Below are 17,633 nucleotides of genomic sequence, written 5' to 3' on the forward strand. Positions count from 1 at the left end.
AAATAATATCTTTTTGTTCGCACATATTAATGAAATAAACTGACTGAATTTTTAAAATCAAGGGCTAGCAATCTCACTATGACTAGCGAGAAGTTATCGCCAAATCAAGAGATGGGAAAGGAATTTGCTCGAGGGAGCGCCTGCTGCAAATGAGACACGCTGGTACCAACATGGTATCCAGAACCACCACTTGCACTAGTGTTCGTGCTTCCACTGCTTCCATTATTTCCAGCTGGTCCTGGCTGTTGACCTTGTCCCGTTATCACAGAAACCGAAGATGTTACAGGAGTTCCGATCAAAGAGGGCGGAGCTGCAATCTGAGGTACTACACCTTGGCTGTGAGGAATCACAGAAACCTGTGCTTGCTGTCCTTGCCGCTGCGAAGGCAGTGTAGGTGTATGTTGCAATGAATCCCGTCTTAGAACATATTGTGGATCAGGCTTTAGATCGGGCGAATGCGTTGCAGATCCTGGCTGACTTTGGATACTCCCCGAAGATCCACCAGCAGTAACTGCATTTACAGACACAAGTCCAGGACCTGCTGATCCTATAACCCCAGAACTGGTACTAGAGCCTATAACTGGCTGCTGCTGCAGCATTTGAAGTTGTGAAGAAACCTGCGTTGACATTTGCTGGTTCAGCTGACCCGGTTGCGAAAGTTGCTGTTGCAAAGGTAGTGGCTGTCTTGGAATTTGTTGCTGTTGCAGTAATTGCTGTTGTTGTTGTTGCGCCTGTAAAATTTGTTGCGTTGATTCTAGCCTTCGCCGCTCCGCTGCTGCCATAACCTGTGTAGTTCTGGCAAAGTTGGCAGGATGATATAAAAACGCTTTAATATCAGCCACAAACAGCGGGTATAAAAGATCTACTATCTTCTCCTTATTTGCAAAATCTAATGCCCGGTCATATGGAATCCACACGCCCTTCAAATGCATTGCACCAACTTTGACCACATGTCTTTGTTTTTCGCTTTTTAAGATTCCATCTCGTCGACCTCTAGTCATTCCAGCTACATTTAGTAGCTTTGTTCCATTGACCATATCATTATCTTCTCTCCGCGCAACACATACTCCTTTTGCTTCTACCTGAAAGCAAAGGGTACCCTCATCTTCCCATAGTGTAGTCGTTACTCTAGGCTTCATCCCCGGCGGAGGGTATTGACCAGTCGGGTCATGTGGCTGTAGCATCTGGGGTATGGGCATATGATAGGGAAGCGCAGGCTGAGGGTGGGGCGCGAACATGTATGAAGGTGGACCTACCGGGTTCATCGCGATGGATGCTGCTGCAGCAACCGCAGAGGGATGATACTGATGAGAAGGAATCAGTTGGTGAGATCCCGGTGGTGTTGGAAGTTGTTGTTGCAACCCTAAAGCGTGAAATTGCTGCTGAAGCTGTGGAGCTTGCTGAGTTCCATTTGATAGTCCACCTGGAGGGGTTGGAAGCTGTTGCTGGATTTGCTGGATCTGTTGTTGAGCCTGAGTCTGCTGAGCCTGTTGTTGTGGCAAGGGGAGAGGTTGCTGTTGCTGCGCTTGCTGATTAAAATCATAGGGACCAGCGGAAAGAGCGTAATTGTGATTATGGTTGTAGAAGACCTCCGGTGAAACCTGAGCAGGAGGAAAATATTGGTGACCGAAAGGTATGATCGTCTGAGGTGAAGGATGTATTGGAGGAGTTGGTAGAACATTAGAATGTGCTGGAGCAGCAGATGTGAAGCAAGAAGACGATGAAGGGACCTGACCCAGAGATTGATTTTGTTGAGCGTCTGACATCGCGCCGACTTATCGAATCCTGTAAAACATGAGAATCTTGAAGCAAAAGAGAATTTGAATACAAAATTATATAAAAAAACCTATATAATCTGAACCAGAAAGGATGAAAACATACGTGAGACGGCAAATCGGAAGTTGAGTGGTCGTAGACGGCCGAGATTTGGGGAGCAAAAAAAGAAGCGAGCGTGGGGAGATGCAGATTCGTAGCGGACGGAGACCGAGACCGTCGGAGTTCAGCGAGAACCGAATCGAACGTGCGACGGATCGAAAATTAGAAAATGCAGGATGGAGGATAGGAAAGAAAGAATGCAGGGACAGGAAGGGAGAATTTGGACAGAATTGAGTCTGATCTCAGAATGGCGAACGTGAACTAAGCGGGGTTCAGAGTGCAGAGACGTGAATGCGGTCGCAGTGATGAGTGGATGGATAGGAGGGACAGAAATATATGAGAATCGGGGGGAAGGAGGAGAAAGGTGGAGCAAGAAGAGGAGAAGGGCTTTAAGAGGAAAAAATGGTTGACAGAAGGAAGGTAAACAAAAAAGAGAGAGATGAGGTAGGGACCAGATGGTGAAACCAGGGTGGGAAAGGAAAGGCAACAGAGCTGGTTGTAATGGAATTAATTGTACGAGTAGGAGGAAGGAAGAGTGTAGAGGTGGTAGCTGTATAGTAGCAGCGAACGGTATAGAGCGTAATAGAGTAATAGGTCTAACTAAGTAAGCAATTGGCCGTCCCTCTGTGCGTCCATGGCAGTAGCATTCGGTAGACAGATGGCGGTGAGCAGTAAAAAAAAGGCACCAGCTGTATACTTTGGCTAAGAGAGGTTTTGCTCAACATTTGCGCTCGATTAACTAACGTTTACATCCAGTCCTTAGCCAAATCTGACTAAGTAGGAACAAGAGCCGAGAGCATGGCAAGGTCAAAACCCAGTAGAGTTTGACTAATATCGGTTTAAGTTTTACGTGCGTTAGTGCAAACTTAGAGTGTACTAATGCGGAGCTATTCTTGCCACAGCCCATGTTACAGACTTCTCTACTTGTCGTAGTGCGAGTCTCAGCCAGCGTTGGTCTGCGTTCAAGATTTAAAGTGCTGTTGAGCAAACTTGAGTATATTGCACGACAGGAAGGTCTGTCTACATTGAGTTTGTGCTGCCTGTCGAGAGATGGTTATGCTGGGTTGGCGTAGTTTGGAATAACCCGCCCGCCCCTTTCGTTCTACGCGCTTCGGTTCTCGTCGCTCGCGATGCCACCTGCAGGACAAGACTTGAAACTGGCGGGTCCGACACTTCGACCACTCAAGAAACACGACATCTGAGGTCCGCAACATTCAGCCCTGGCAGCACCCACCCACAACCAGGCAAAGCAAAATGAAATGATAAGTTACAGGCAGGCAGGCAAAGCAGCTCGCACCAGTAGGTAGTCTTTGGAAGCGAAATAACAAAAGAATAGCAATTTTCAAAGTTGAGAGAAGCTTGTTGGTCCATGATATCCTACGTACTTGCCCACCGTCATCTTGCTACTTAAACAGACTACACTTCAGTCTATCCCAGAACTCGCATGTGGCCACTGCCAGATACTTCTTCCACGCTGTGCGAAGTGCTACTGAGCAGATTTGCTTGGACTGCTGAGTTGCAAGTCATGTACCATACACCAGCAATCGCGGGTCCGCAGCTACGGATCCTTGCTGTCCAAGATATAAAGCCGAAAACGGTTCAAGGGCCATCTCCTCCAGGCCTGCTGCGGGTAGAGCCGACTGCGGGAGAACGCCGCTTGAACATTGACCAATCGATCGCTCTACTGCAGTTGTAAGACGTAAAGTTCACACCTGCGAAAATAACGACTGACTGCTACAAAACAAAAATTGCGCTGACCGCCTCTATGGGATACTGAGCCAGCTGCTGTATCCTGCGTTGCAGAGCATAGAACAACTAAGAGCAGGAGGGGTTGGCTGGCTGACTGGTCGGACGGGAGGGCAGCTGATTGTGCTGCTGGCCCATCCACTTGGTTTAACTGACCCGGTTTTCTGGCCCATCGGCTCGCACGAGAAAGCTAACTGGATCGAGAGCTGGACCAAATTCCGTACCGGTTGCTGTTCACCTGTGAAGAGATATCATCTCATCTCTAGTAGTAAGACCTAGGAAGGAACTTTACAATCCAGGGCGGCACTCCCCTGACAAATGCTTTGAGTTGTCTGTAGCAGCAGAAGCAACTGCTGATCTTGACTCTGTCAGGCACGGCACCTTTATTTTCTTGACAGCACTAAATGAACTGCACCTGCACGTGCTCATCCTTCAGTGCTTGCGCAGGCAACAAAGTTCAAGTATCTATATCCACTCATCATCCCGACCATTTGCTCTTTTGCCCAGGAAACCAGACTTTTGCTAGCTTTGTTTGTATTCTGCATTCCAACTTCCTATACTATGATACTGCAAGATTCGAAGCAGAAATCGGTAAGATGAGACGTGTTGCTGCGGATGTCCTGAAGCCCCTCGTATTTACTGCTCTTTTTCTGAATATGCAGGTCCCACTCCTGGAAAGCGGTCTAAATTGTCAACTGCTGGATGATATTTTCTGCACTCATGCCTTCTGACAGTCCTCCCTCACATCCATAGTTGACTTCCATATAAATTCCGCTAAAGTCAAAGTTACGATTGTCACTATCCTGATTATTCCCGCTAGTTTTCTCGCTTCTGCTGCCTATTTTCTGGTAGTTTAAAATTCTATTGACCGATAGAATATATTATATACTGGGAAGCTTACTTCTTAGCGAAAATTAGATTAATGACAGCCTTTGTGCTGGTGTCAGTTAATTAATTATTATCACTTCGATATAATTGTTTACATGCGTTCGATAGTCTTAGTGTTCCATAAGCGTAAATTGGCTCTGATGCTACTCCCGAGGTTTGGGTGTACTGTATGTACTGTACGCTAACCTGTAGATGATTTCTGCAAAATTTGGTCTTGGTAGAGGCTTAATGCTGCATTTCACTTTGCACCTACTTGCAATATTATATTTTCATATGGACTAAAACATGAGCAATTATTTTATGATTACTGGATGATCAATCTGTAGTCGCTCACTCCCTTCTGAATAACGCTAGCTATTCGCGACTTTCCTTGTTCCATAATTTAGAGGTCAAGTGATGGGGAAACCTATCGCCACGTGATTCTCCTCATGCCTTCGTGTTCTAATCATCAAAATACTGGATTATTATATACAACAACATTTACGACCATCACAGATAATGCCGAACGACTCAATTGCAAGCTCTGAAATCCCTGCTGATTCAAATACAGATTGTGCATCAGCAACAGCTATCGGTCCGTCTCCGAGCCAGTCGTGGTCATGGAACAAGTCGTTTCTTAATCTAGTTCGACCTCCTATAGCTCCACTTCCATTACTGCTTGATGCTAAACCACAGCGTATTCAAATTGATGTCAATACAACTGCACTTATCATTGTAGACATGCAAAATGACTTTTTTCATCCGGAAGGTTGGTTTGGTCAAAAGGGACGAGACCTCGAACTTGCGCGTAAGCCAATTCCAGCTATTGCTGGACTGCTCAAATCCTGGCGCGCAGTGAATGGCAAGGTTATCTGGCTAAACTGGGGAGTCCGCAATGATCGAGCTAATTTGGGACCCACTGTTCAAAACAAAGGAAAGGGCGGGCCGGAAGGGGTTGGCTATGCAGAAATTTCGCCTATCGATCGTGGACCTGCCTTGGTGCAAGGAAGCTGGGGTGCTGAAATTATCGATGAACTTCAAGCAGAACCCACTGACCTACTTGTTTATAAGCACAGACTGAGTGGATTTTGGGATAATGAACTAGAGTCGATCCTGCGGTGTCAAGGAGTTTCAACTTTACTCTTTACCGGAATTAACACTGACCGATGTGTGTTTTCATCCTTACAAGACGCCGCCTTTCTAGGTTATGACTGCATCTTAGTTGAAGACGCTTGTGGAACCTCTTCACCTCAGTTCGTGACTGATGCTATCTATTTCATGGTTCGCCAATTGCATGGATTCACAGCTGAATCGTCAGACTTAATCCAAGGACTTGAGCAAATTCAAAGCAAGTAATGTACATATGTGAGATTTTGTATAATAAACCACGAATCAATTAGAAAGCACATTCTTTAAACTCATTTCCTGAACCTTTAAACGATATTTATTTATTGAATAATCCTGACCGTATAATCTGTGCTCGTTCCACGTGCTTTGAATCAGCTAGTAGAAAATGTTCCACCTGATTTTATTGTTATTCCTTGTTATCCATCAGATTGAGATCACAATGTCGACCGGCTTGAACTCTGTAGTAAAATGGCTTATTAAAACTTTCCTAACATTGTAAGATTCACTTTTACTCTACGCAAGTATATCTGTTCTGGCAAATACTCAAGCATCGCCAACTAGCATTCAAAATTTGTTCTAGGAAATAGGAAAAAAAAATAATACATAGGTCTAGACGGGACTCGAACCCGCAATCTCTGCCTCCGGAGAGCAGCGCCTTACCTTTAGGCCACTAGACCCAAGTTTGTCGTGTTTATGGAAATTAATTGTCTATAACGGTATGAAATTGGAACAATCTATAGTAAAATTTCTATTGTAGCTATTCTTGCATTTAAAATATGCCAAAGATGTTAATTTAAAAATTAAGACTCACAATCAAAAAAAAAAATAAAAAAGGAATTTATGAAACGATATTTTGTGAATATTACGAATGTCTGTCAGTACTGATTTTCGAAGATCTCTTCTTCGAAGAGCTCACAAAGACCTAAACCCAGTTAATATGCCACAACACTTGCATTCGACTATAGCACTCTCAGTAATTAATAGATTATAAAATAGCAACATGTATGCAAGCTCTGTATATGTATAGAGATGAGTGGAATATTTATTCTTAAATTTATTTGCATATCTTGGGGACGGCAAATCGCCTTGTGCAGACAAAAGCCAGTCTGAATACAGTTTTCGTATATATTTGATTGTGCATGATTGTGCATATCACGAAACTCTGGACCATGACTCTGAACGAATCAGAATGAGGTGGCAAAATCTAAACAGCGAATAGTGCTGCAATCTGTTAAAATGAATTTCTTAGAACTGTGCGGGATTATGGTTCTACACAGCCATAATGAACAAGTTTTTGCAAGCTGCCTGCTGCGACGATATCTGCTGTTTTCTTACCCAGCTATCACTGAGATTGCTGACAACTATACATGTTGTCACTCTATAGGTAGACAACGGACACGTTGACACTTAACTGAAGTAGCTCAAAAGGCAGTATTGAGACAGTAGATTTGTTGAGCTACTCGCAGCAGAGACGGAGGTCATAAAGTATCTACGCCTGCCACTAAAAAACTCAAACAGGTAGAAGGAATTTCAAACGATCAAAGTAATCTGTCAGATCGACAAAGGCTTGCGAAAGATTGAATTTCCAGAACCAGCGGAATACATGTCTGGAGGATCACAGAAATCGGGCATTAATTCCAGACCGGACTATAAACTTACCGCTGAAATACGCGCAGATTTGCCTGCAGAATAGCCATTAACCTAGATTCATTAATTAAGTGCACAGATACTTTGATGTCTCCTAAATGTTCCATTATAGCACACCATACCAGTTCGCCTTTATCACGCACAGCTAGCAGTAAGCGAGACTGAAAGATCAACAGCTTGTATGATTTGAATCGACCGAGTTTTAGCTAGGTCAAGAAACCAGTACCTAAATGGAAAGACCATCCGAGTAGATGAAGCAGACAAATACCAATAAAGCGGTACAGATTCAAATCATCTGACTGCAAGACTGGACAGCTAACGGGAAAGATAAGACAGATGGACAAGAGGAGCACAAATATAAGGGTAGAGGAGAATTGGCAAAAGCCACGACCAATGAATGGGTCGCAAGTTCATGTACATGATCAGTCCCTTGCCATTATATTACATGGCCTGTATATGCAGCCAATTACAAGTATTCGCACTTTTTCGGATTCCACGTCTGCGATTCTCAAAGAGATCCAAGAATCAAACGCCTGCACAAGCAGAAACACATTGTCGATCAAATGGAGCGTAATTTCTACTTGAATCCTTAATTTTCAAAAGATCTGCGCAACCTCATGTGTTACTTTTTGACGCAGCTGTAGTCCAGAGTTGGCAGGTCAGCCAAAAACTTGATCCACTTCTGCAAGTTTCATACCCGAGAAAACTAGTGCACTTTCCCAGCCAGCTTCAGCTTCTCCACTTTTGGTGAAATACAAAAATTCTGTTTCAAGTGCCTGGACTATCACTCTTCGCAATTCCTTGGCTTTTACGTCTCTATTCCCTTTCTTCTCATATCTAAAACGAAGAACCAGACCAAAATAACCAATCTAGTAAAGGTATACAAAGTTCAAGTACGGAACGCCTTCAATGAATACATACTTAATAAACCCATTTCGACAATCTCCTTAGCAGCAAGCGGAAACTCATAGGCTTTGCTCGTCTTATCTCCCTCTTTTTCAAGTAGAAGAGCCAAATTAACTTACGTTAATATGATAGATCTCTATGGTCTACAAAAGAATTGTCCTCAGAAAACCCTCGGACTTACAAGCATCCATTGGTTTAGGGTATTTCCCGATTAGTAAAATTGGCAAACTCGCTGAAGAATTTAGCGAACACTTAATGCTACGTCCTGTCAAACAAAAATTAATAAGCTCAGCAGATGCTACATTTTACTTCCCTTAATCTCAACTAAATGAAAAACACGCTTTTAATTGAAAAAACATCAGAACTAATCATTACTTTTAATATGTTATCAATTTTTAATGTAGATAATAAATAAAGGTCGAAAAACCGAAGTACTAGAGTAATAGCAGTCACGATTCATGCTCTAAAGACCATTGACTAGAATATCGCAATCTCAGATACTTTTCTGGAATTTCACTACCAACTCCATGCATATTCACCCCATAAAACCATGCTTTAACCAAAAAGAAGAAAATGTTTATGCTTGTGCGAGCTGTGGTGCCGCCCGCCAGAGTGTGCGCTTCCACGATTCCAGCTTGTGATGTAACTTCAGTAACCGTTCGCGTTTGGCCGTGAATGTTGAGTCAGGATTTTCAGTAACCAAATCAGATGGTCTACCTGCGGATTCAGATTTAGTTCGGACCTCATAATGTCGAACTTCCTGGTATAAAATTTTGTATTCCTCATATACTGTTTTGAATCGACTTGCAATATGTCGAAGTTCTGCCATATTGTACTGTTTGTCACCTAGTCGTACAGTTTTGGCCTCAATATCGGCAGCAGTAATGGGCGGGGCACCCAGTGGTGAGGGTTTTCGAGGCGACTTAGAAGACGACGACGATGAATCACTTAAAGATCTTGATCTGTTATGCGACGGCGGAGGAAGAATATTTCCAGCACGAGCAGATTGATGAATCTTAGAATTGCCATTCGCATTTCGTTTCACAGCTCCTCGGGATATTAGTTCAGTATCTGAATCTGAGCTACTGTAATCGATTTCGCGCTTAATCGGTTTAGGTTTTACCTGTGACGTCGACGGACTATTTGAAACATTAGAGGAAGCAAGTGATCGGCCAGATTTCTTTTTGCCTTTTGAATTCAGGTCATCTCGATTACGTGAAACTGACCGAGAACTCGATCTAATATCTTCATTTTGCAACGTTTCAGCTGTCCGGGCCCGTTTAGGTTGAGAAGATTTAGACTTCAAAGTAACAGCACCCCCAGCACGTTTGACACCGCCCGCGCTGCCAATGACTGTGGTAGACTTAGTATGATCGTGCGTTGAATTTGAAACATCATCAAGCTTCAGTGCTGGCACTGACTGGTCCGATTGACCTGATGGAAGAGACTGATCACTGTCACTCGATAATACAGCAACCATACGCTGCGACGGTTCGATCAGTATCTTCCATCGAGGATCTTCCTTTGGCAAATTTAAACGTTCAAATGCAGCAGTCATTAATCCTATCACTTTTACTCTATCGCTTTCATTGTAGGCCCGCCATTCCCACGGAGAAAGCTCGCAGAAAGCCTGATCTGAAAGTGAATAGGACTCAGTCAGTTCACCAGAACTAGTCACATGACCGTAATCTGCTAATATTAACTTAATGTCTTCAATCGAAGATTTTGTTCGCGCGGAGAGAAAAGAAAGAGTGCATGGCTGCTCAATAGCCATCAGATGAAGCAGACGAACTGTGAGCGACCGCTTAGAATTGCGGGGAGAGGTTGGGGCAAGTGTAGGCCGAAATTTACCGGAATGTATGGCTGACGAAGAAGATAGGTGGGGCGAGGACGGGGTGAGCCGCGGGGACGGAGTTGACAACGACTGTGGGATGCCGCTCGAACTAAGCGACGATGATGGAACGCTTGCGTGAGAACTAATAAAGAAGTCAGAAAATAGCTTCATATAGTCAGAGGTTTGAAATTGAGTACCGTTTGGAGGCCTTCTCTGGACCTGAAATGGAAGGGTAGTGTGTTGTCAGTGGCTCGTCAAGATGAGGCTTGTTTGCAAGAGGAGATCTACCAAGAGTAAACGAACGGGTGACATGACCCAGGAACGACGCATTCTGCGGAGAATTATCGGCAGCTGATTGACCTGGAATAAGGGAGTAGAGATCTACTTGCTGATTTTCTTTCGAAGACAAAAGAGGGTAGAAGACTGAATCACTAATTTTTATACCCTTGTGATAATTAGCACCTGATACGAAGAGGCAATCGAAAAGTGATAGCTCGATTCGAAAAATTCAATCTTGTAAACTGGGAAATAGCCCAGAGTTATCAACTCAAGATCGAAAAAAGAAAACTAGAGCAAATCAAAGGAAGGGAATAAAAACCTACCGCGGTAGCTCCGAGAACAACGGATATCGCAGAATGATCTGATTTCGCAGCAAACACTAGATCTTCAAGATCTAATTGAGACAGCCTCACTCGATATATTTGAGAGGAAGCGCTTAGAGAAGAGGAATGTGGTTGAAGACGAACACCTTGGGGTGGAATAGCACTATCCGGAGGAGATTTAAGTGCCATAATGGAGACGGCTACCGTTAGGAAGTAGTCTTGCAAGACTAAAGGTGGTCGGAGAAGCAATAATGAAAGACTAGATGGTAGCCCTGCAAAATAATAGGCAAACCAAACACATTAGCGGAGCAGAATGAACTGGACTTCCGTAGGAGAGTGTCGAACCGTCTAGCCTGTCGGTGGAGGAGAGCGACGACTACAGTGAATAAAGTCCAGTGAACTAAGTTCCCACAGTACAAAATAGTTAGCGAAGCCGAACGAAATCGGTCGTGTTCAGGCTGAGAGACCGGCTTGAGGGTTGCGGTTTCCTACGAGTAGATAGAGCTCGGCGAATGCTATTTAACATAATCAGGGTCAAACATGTCATGCCAAAAATCACATGATGCAAAGTCATTTGGTCGAGTACAGGCTTTAACGTTAAGAAGATCAATAAAATAGATGGAAAGAGACTTGAGTAGATGAACGCAATGACAGGGTTTTTGAATATGATTGTTAAAAGGAGCTGAATTGTGTTCTTCAATTCGTCTACTTCTCTAATAACTTGACTAGATATGTATTCCCAACTACCACAATTCGGGGGCTTTGTCCACTTAACATCCAAGGCAGTCATATGCCATAAATGCATCTGTGTCTGTGCATATATGACATGGTAACATTTTACTCACGGTGGCTAACACTGAGGGTCTCTCCAATTCTCACTTTGTGAACAACATCGAAGAAAATCCGTACTTTTCCTTTCCCTCTCTATCTCTCGTCATTCCCCTGTCATCGGTGTCGTCCCCATCATTCTCCAGATCCTCTAGACTTTTTCAGTAATCAAATTTTCAATCTTCCCTCGCACTTTCTATTATATTTCACTTGTTCCATCTTCCTTGATATTTGTATCCTACAGGTTCTGAAAGGTGTGCCACAGACAGACCTCTCATTCCAAGTGTTGGTGCCGCGCACCAGCGTTTCTCCAACGATGGACCAGCCTATCCAGACCACTCAGCAGGGCGACCCCAATCATCAGTTTGAACCGTTTGGATCGTCTCATTACTCCCCATTTCCTCTTGATGATAATGAAATGTCAAATTTTATGGATTTTGCGCAGGTGGTGCGTCCTGTCGACATTCTTGATTCACACGATCCCACCTTGGTTACCTCAAACGACAATGGTCTTCTGCCACCACTCATTGACAATCACACAACTAGTATCGAAGTTACAGACCATCGATTGTCTGTTAGCAATTCTGTAAATTCGGTTTCTGTTCCCCAATCTCCTTCGTTCACTCACACGATGGCTACTCCTTTGCTAATGAACGATGACGAAGATCGCGAGTTAGACGATGAACTTTCTGCACATTTCGATTTTGACTCAGCTGCAAGCATGGTTCATAATTTTGATGAGGTAAATATACCTTTTTCGCATCTCGGTCGAACTTCTGCATCTGGAGATTCTGGTATTTCAATTCGTGGAAGCGATTCCGATTCTTCTGCCAATCAATCTAGAAACTATTCTGGTCATTCCTCTACAAGTTTCAACAAGCCTCCTCCATCCGTTTCACTCATAGGAATCGAAAGATCGTCATTAGAGTCTGTTCGTCGTTCACCCGTTCAGATGCAAAGCGCAACATTAGGACTCCCTCGCGACTCAACCCCTCCTCATCATTATTCGACAGACTCAACCACTCCTCCTTCTTCTACGGCTACTTCGTTAAAGGCCGATGAAGATGAATCTGCTTATTTTAAACCTGATGGATGGATTCCTCCAGAGGTTATGCCAGATTTTAATCCGCTTGATTGGCGATCTACGAATACGCCTTACCAGCTTTCTGTTATTACGGATACAAGTAAGTCTCGTGTCGAAACGCAGATTAAGGCTACACTATCTTTCCGGCCATCACCGACGCAGACTCGATTGCATCTTCCTTCAACCACTATGGCAAAAGCTCGTCACCAATTAAGGGACCCTCATGAGCCGAATGCTCAAGTGCTTGAACTCGATGCTATTGTCGTCTGTGATCATAATCGATACAAGTATATCAGCGTTTGCACAAGCTGTATGAATCGTGAACATAAGAGAGCGTCTCGTAAGAAACAGCCTACTCCTGATGATACTCAATGGCTAGAAAAGCAGGATAACAGGGGAATAATGTTTAACTGCAATGAAATTCTAGATATTGCAGATAACCAAAATCCTGATGAATCTTTATGTTCCACATCATATTCTGAAGAGGTCAAAAATGTTGTGATTCCGATAAGAATCCCTTGCTACTGTCGACATCATAATGAGAAAATTGGATTCAGGTCAGTTCAGATTAATTTTATGCGTATTTGTATTAACGTGAGACCCAGGGTATATTTTGTAGTTAAGGACTACGAGGGAAACGTTATTGCTCGATCTTTCACTGAACCAATTATGATTACAGATGATCATAAGACATCTAATGCGAATGCACGCAGGAAAGTAGCTCCAACTGCTTTTTCGGGACAATCCACCGGAAATATCAGTGACAACTCAGAGTCTCCTAATAATGACTCGGCTTTATCGGAATCGCTTAATCCAAGAAAGCGAAAAATTTCGTCGCGCTCAAATTCCAAATCAGAATCTTCCAATGGTAATTCGTATGATATCGCTAGTGAAGTGAACAAGCGTTTTGGTGCTAGTCAGTCTTCTCACAGTCAAACGAGACAACCAGCTCAGCGGAATCAATCAATTCAACAGCAGCAACGTGGGGGAGCTGGTGCCTATTATCGACGCTATGATGAGACAAATTTCAATCTTCGCTCCCACAATGTTGAAAGTTTTGGCTTTCCAGATTTTGGTAGTGCTACTCCTCTAACTCGCCAGCAGCGCTCACCGCCTAGTGCCGGAATTCGGATAGCACCTCCTTCGACTAGCTCTCATGCTACCACACCTGTTTCTCATGCTGCTAGTCCACCGTCGGCTGCAAATACCCCTGATTCGAATATTTCAGGTCATTCTGCAGCAAGTTCTGCTTTGATGTTCGGTGCAAATGGGTTTGCAGTCGTTGGGGCAGGCCAGCAAGTACTCTCTACTGAAAGTAAACCATTAATTCAGCGTCTAGTCCCTCATGAAGGTCCTACCCGAGGAGGAATCGAAGTCATAATTGTGGGTTCTGGTTTTCGAGAAGGGATTCAGATTAATTTTGGGCTCCACCCAGCCACGAAAGTAGAGGTTCTCAGTGATAGCACGATTTCTACCATTCTGCCGCCAGCAACTTCGACAGGCGCTGTTGTTGTCTCTCTCATTGGAATAGAAGGTTCCGTGGAGCAAGACCTGAATCCCAAAATTTTTACCTATGTAGATGACTCTGATAGACGTATGATGGAACTTGCGCTTCAAATTCTTAATTATCGTGTTCGTGGCCAGTTGGATGATGCACGTTCTATCGCAGCCAGAATTATGAATAACCCTAATGGCGATGTTGGATTCGATCAGAGTATGATGAATACCAAGAATGCTTCCAATATGAAGCCAATGGAGCTCAAAGAGCTAGAGCGGACGTTGCTTAAGTGTATTGATCTCGCTGAATGTACTGATTCACCTTACGAAATGGCACTGGATTTGCAAAATAAGAACGGACAGACAATGCTTCATCTCGCGGCTACCATCGGTTTTCAGTCTTTGGTATCTGCTCTAATATGCAGAGAAGCGTCCGTTTCCATTCGGGATGCTTCGGGATACACTCCTCTTCACTGTGCGGTTATGCAAGGACATACAGAGATTGTGAGACGGTTACTTAGCACTGGGGCAGATCCATTGATTGCAACATATGGGAATTCGAATGCAATTGATCTTGCGCCAAATCTTGAAATTGAAGCTCTTCTACGCCGACGGGTTTCTGAAGCGAGGTATTTTAGTCGAGGGCTCTCAATGCGTGCTGCTCGTCCTATTATTCCAGATGATTCTTCGGACTGGTATTCTTCATCGGGACCCTCATCGCCTGCCCAGTCCTTGAGTGATGAGTTCGATGAGCCCCTGGAGGATAATAGTCCTTCTTTGGCTAATGAAGCAAAAGAGCAAGGATCATTTCAGAACGAACGGCCTTCCTGGTCGCGCCGAAGATTTTTTGGTGCAGGAAAAGCCGAAAAGAAATCTGTCGAATCTTCTGAATCTGATAGTGGAAGCAACACTGATAATGAGCGGACAAATGCAAAGCAGCTGCAGTTGCGGGTTGCGGCCCTACTGGCAGCCTTTCAAGCACAAACTATGACGCTCATGCAACCGAATTGGGAATCTGCTAATCATTTTATCAATGATACTTTAACTTCTATTCGTCCTACATTAGCAAGTATCGCAAATAACATTAACAATATTCCGGTGCAAAGGAAGAGAGCGAATGAGATTGTACAGTTTGCTTTTGAGAAATCTAAACTTTCCGAGTACATTGCTATGGCAAAAGGCGAAACACGAGCTGCTCCTCCTAGTTACGAAGAGATTTATCCGGAGACTGGATCATTGGAGAATACAGCTGTGGACGGCAAGGAGAGCGAGAAAATTGCTGAGTCATCGATTTCTGCTCCAGATAATGAAGATATTCTGGCGAAAATTAACAAGAACAAGACGAAGATGCGCAATGATCTGATGTTGTTTGCATTTTGGGTAATTATACAGTGAATTTATTGTTTATTGAATAGATACTGACGCTTGCTAGTTACCGGTGTTACTAGTTATTGTCATTTATGGCGCGATGAATATGTTTGGAGTGCAGATTTCGGATTATGTGCCTATACCAGAAAAGCTAGTTCAGTTTTTGGCAGCCCGTCAGCGAAGCTCTCCTCTGTTTGCACGTGATAATTCTGTTTTTCAGACTGTAGACTAATCTGAGTAGCAGATGGCAGTGATGTCGAAATAGCGTATGATATAATCTGTTGTTTTGTTTGTTTTTGATATAATTTCTATGCGTTTTAGGTGTTTTGCAACTAATATTTGAGGCTGATATATTTTGTACCGCGACGTTTGATGGTTTTGGTTAAAGCTTGTTCATTCTTTTGTTTCTCGGATATTTGTGTACTTGTTGACTCTAAGGTTTACCTTTCTCCATTTGGTGAATTATAACCGAGAATTTTTTGCTACAGCTAAATGACGTATGGAGTGGAGTCTATGTTGGTGTGTCGTAGTTTTAATATATTTGCTTTCTATTTGATCAATTATACGTAGACTACCAAGTCACTCGTCTCGTAAACGAATTCGGCTGTTTTTGGGAACACCGATTGTTGCAAACATTAATTTTTAGATCGAATTTTGGTAGCCTCGGAGAGAACTTAATTAGAGTGCCAACATGTCCGTAGCACCTAAACCACATTATAATAACAAAACAATATGGACCGCGCAGCGCGATATTTTTGTGTTGGAACAATTACTCAAGGCTAGCAATGAAGGAATGCGGAATACGAACGGGTTCACGAAAGAAGGCTGGCGAGTTGTCACGGCTGCATTTAATGAGAGATTCATGACAAGTTTGGATAAGTCGCATGTTAAAAATCATGTTCAAGTTGTTAGTGTTTCGAGGGTTTTTTTGCTCATGACTGGTGTTGATTTGAAAAAATACTGATTGCTGATAGCTTAAGAGAGTATACGAAGCATGGAAAGTATTAAAGACTATGCGCGGGTTCATATGGAATCCAGAGAGGAAGCTATATGAGGGGTCTGAAGTTGACTGGTCCATTTATATCAATCGATATCCCTATGGAAAGCATTTCAGTTCAAAGTCCTTTTTTTATGAAGATCTGATGGATCAAATTTTCAGAAATTGGTCTGCGCCGCCGAGTTTCCAAATTATGCAGTTTCTGCCTACAGATAAAGTTGGGTCGCTCTCATCAGCTAGTCATCCTCAGGTAATTCAGGATACGCCTCAAGGAAATGCTCGACATACAAATGAGCGCAATGATGTAGAGAACAGAGATCTAAGAGGGCAAGAAATACTCAGCGGCAGCCCATCGATGGCAAATCTTTTTGAACAGGATAACGACATACAGAAAACGGCGCACCAGGAAATAGACGTTTCGGATGTTCCTGTTTCTAATGGCGAACTCATGGAAAACAGATCATCTATCGACGAAGATTTGGTGGTGCGCACGGTGAATCGTCTTCCTGACTCGTCAAGTATTAATGAATTAGATACTCGCCGACAGACTCTAAAATCGAGTGCTGTTCACACAGTCGGCGGTTCTTCGCCCCCGCCAGGGAAGCGCATTCGGACATTTCGTTATGACTTCAAAAATTTTGAAGGCTCAGATTTAGATAGTGACGCTGCTGTTAACTCTGTTGTTTCTCTTGTCACCGAATCTGTACGTCAGATAATAGACACAAAATTGCATGAATTTCCTATGGACGGAGCGCAGGACCGGTTTCAGCGTGCTATTCGATTACTATCTACCATGCGTGCGGATTGTCATTGGTCCAAAAATGAATATAAACGTGCTTTACGAATGATTCGAGAACTGGATGATAGCGGAGTAATCATGTTTCTGGAAATGGACTCAGATACGCGTGAAGATTTTGTTATGGGTGACGAATTTTAAACTCTCTGGTGTTAAATTACTATTTGGAATGGTATTGGAGTAATTTCAGGCGTATTCATTTGCTTGAATTTGATTATTTACAGTCGCATTGGGTTGCATTTAAAAGAAATTTCATTCATTACTTAATTTGACGGGCGTGTAGACGAGTGGATTCAAATGTCCCAATGGTTGCCTAGACAACCGAGACATTATGATGAGAAGATCAGCTATTTTCTAGCACAATAAGAATTACGTTCTTACATAATAAATTGCTTTGCGAAATTTGCGGAGTAGGTTAGATTAATATCATCGGCCATAAACTTACTGTTTAAACGGAA

General features: G+C 43.3%; 5 protein-coding genes and 1 non-coding gene across 6 annotated transcripts; 3 read left to right on the forward strand and 3 right to left on the reverse strand.

The window, feature by feature from the left end:
- Positions 1 to 623: 623 nt before the first annotated feature.
- On the reverse strand, positions 624 to 1,265 carry V1516DRAFT_623787 (transcription regulator HTH, apses-type DNA-binding domain-containing protein; the record flags this gene model as incomplete). Its single annotated transcript, XM_066919635.1, has 1 exon — positions 624 to 1,265. A coding segment is annotated over one exon (642 nt), but the record flags the coding sequence as incomplete, so codon positions are not given.
- A 3,704-nt stretch (positions 1,266 to 4,969) lies between these two features.
- Positions 4,970 to 5,909, forward strand: V1516DRAFT_675458 (isochorismatase family protein). The gene has a single exon (XM_066922254.1). It carries the CDS (start codon positions 5,008 to 5,010, stop codon positions 5,842 to 5,844), a length of 837 nt encoding a protein of 278 aa, XP_066777494.1. The 5' UTR covers positions 4,970 to 5,007; the 3' UTR covers positions 5,845 to 5,909.
- A 312-nt stretch (positions 5,910 to 6,221) lies between these two features.
- On the reverse strand, positions 6,222 to 6,293 carry V1516DRAFT_t44. Its single transcript has one exon. It is a non-coding gene; the product is annotated as a tRNA-Arg (tRNA).
- A 2,187-nt stretch (positions 6,294 to 8,480) lies between these two features.
- V1516DRAFT_675462 (uncharacterized protein) lies at positions 8,481 to 11,068 on the reverse strand. The gene is made up of 3 exons (XM_066922255.1): positions 10,606 to 11,068; positions 10,201 to 10,448; positions 8,481 to 10,145 (listed from the first exon to the last, which is right to left on the reverse strand). Exons 1-3 carry the CDS (start codon positions 10,792 to 10,794, stop codon positions 8,747 to 8,749), a joined length of 1,836 nt encoding a protein of 611 aa, XP_066777495.1. The 5' UTR covers positions 10,795 to 11,068; the 3' UTR covers positions 8,481 to 8,746.
- A 795-nt stretch (positions 11,069 to 11,863) lies between these two features.
- V1516DRAFT_624531 (uncharacterized protein) lies at positions 11,864 to 15,614 on the forward strand (the record flags this gene model as incomplete). Its single annotated transcript, XM_066919667.1, has 3 exons — positions 11,864 to 13,074; positions 13,123 to 15,394; positions 15,447 to 15,614. The coding sequence occupies 3 exons, from the start codon at positions 11,864 to 11,866 to the stop codon at positions 15,612 to 15,614; spliced, it is 3,651 nt and encodes a 1,216-aa protein (XP_066777496.1).
- A 341-nt stretch (positions 15,615 to 15,955) lies between these two features.
- V1516DRAFT_353121 (uncharacterized protein) lies at positions 15,956 to 17,514 on the forward strand. The gene has a single exon (XM_066918940.1). It carries the CDS (start codon positions 16,396 to 16,398, stop codon positions 17,314 to 17,316), a length of 921 nt encoding a protein of 306 aa, XP_066777497.1. The 5' UTR covers positions 15,956 to 16,395; the 3' UTR covers positions 17,317 to 17,514.
- Positions 17,515 to 17,633: the final 119 nt, after the last annotated feature.

The sequence above is a fragment of the Lipomyces oligophaga genome, assembly GCF_038497815.1.
Source record: "Lipomyces oligophaga strain CBS 7107 unplaced genomic scaffold V1516scaffold_4, whole genome shotgun sequence".
NCBI classification, from domain to species: domain Eukaryota; kingdom Fungi; phylum Ascomycota; class Lipomycetes; order Lipomycetales; family Lipomycetaceae; genus Lipomyces; species [Lipomyces] oligophaga.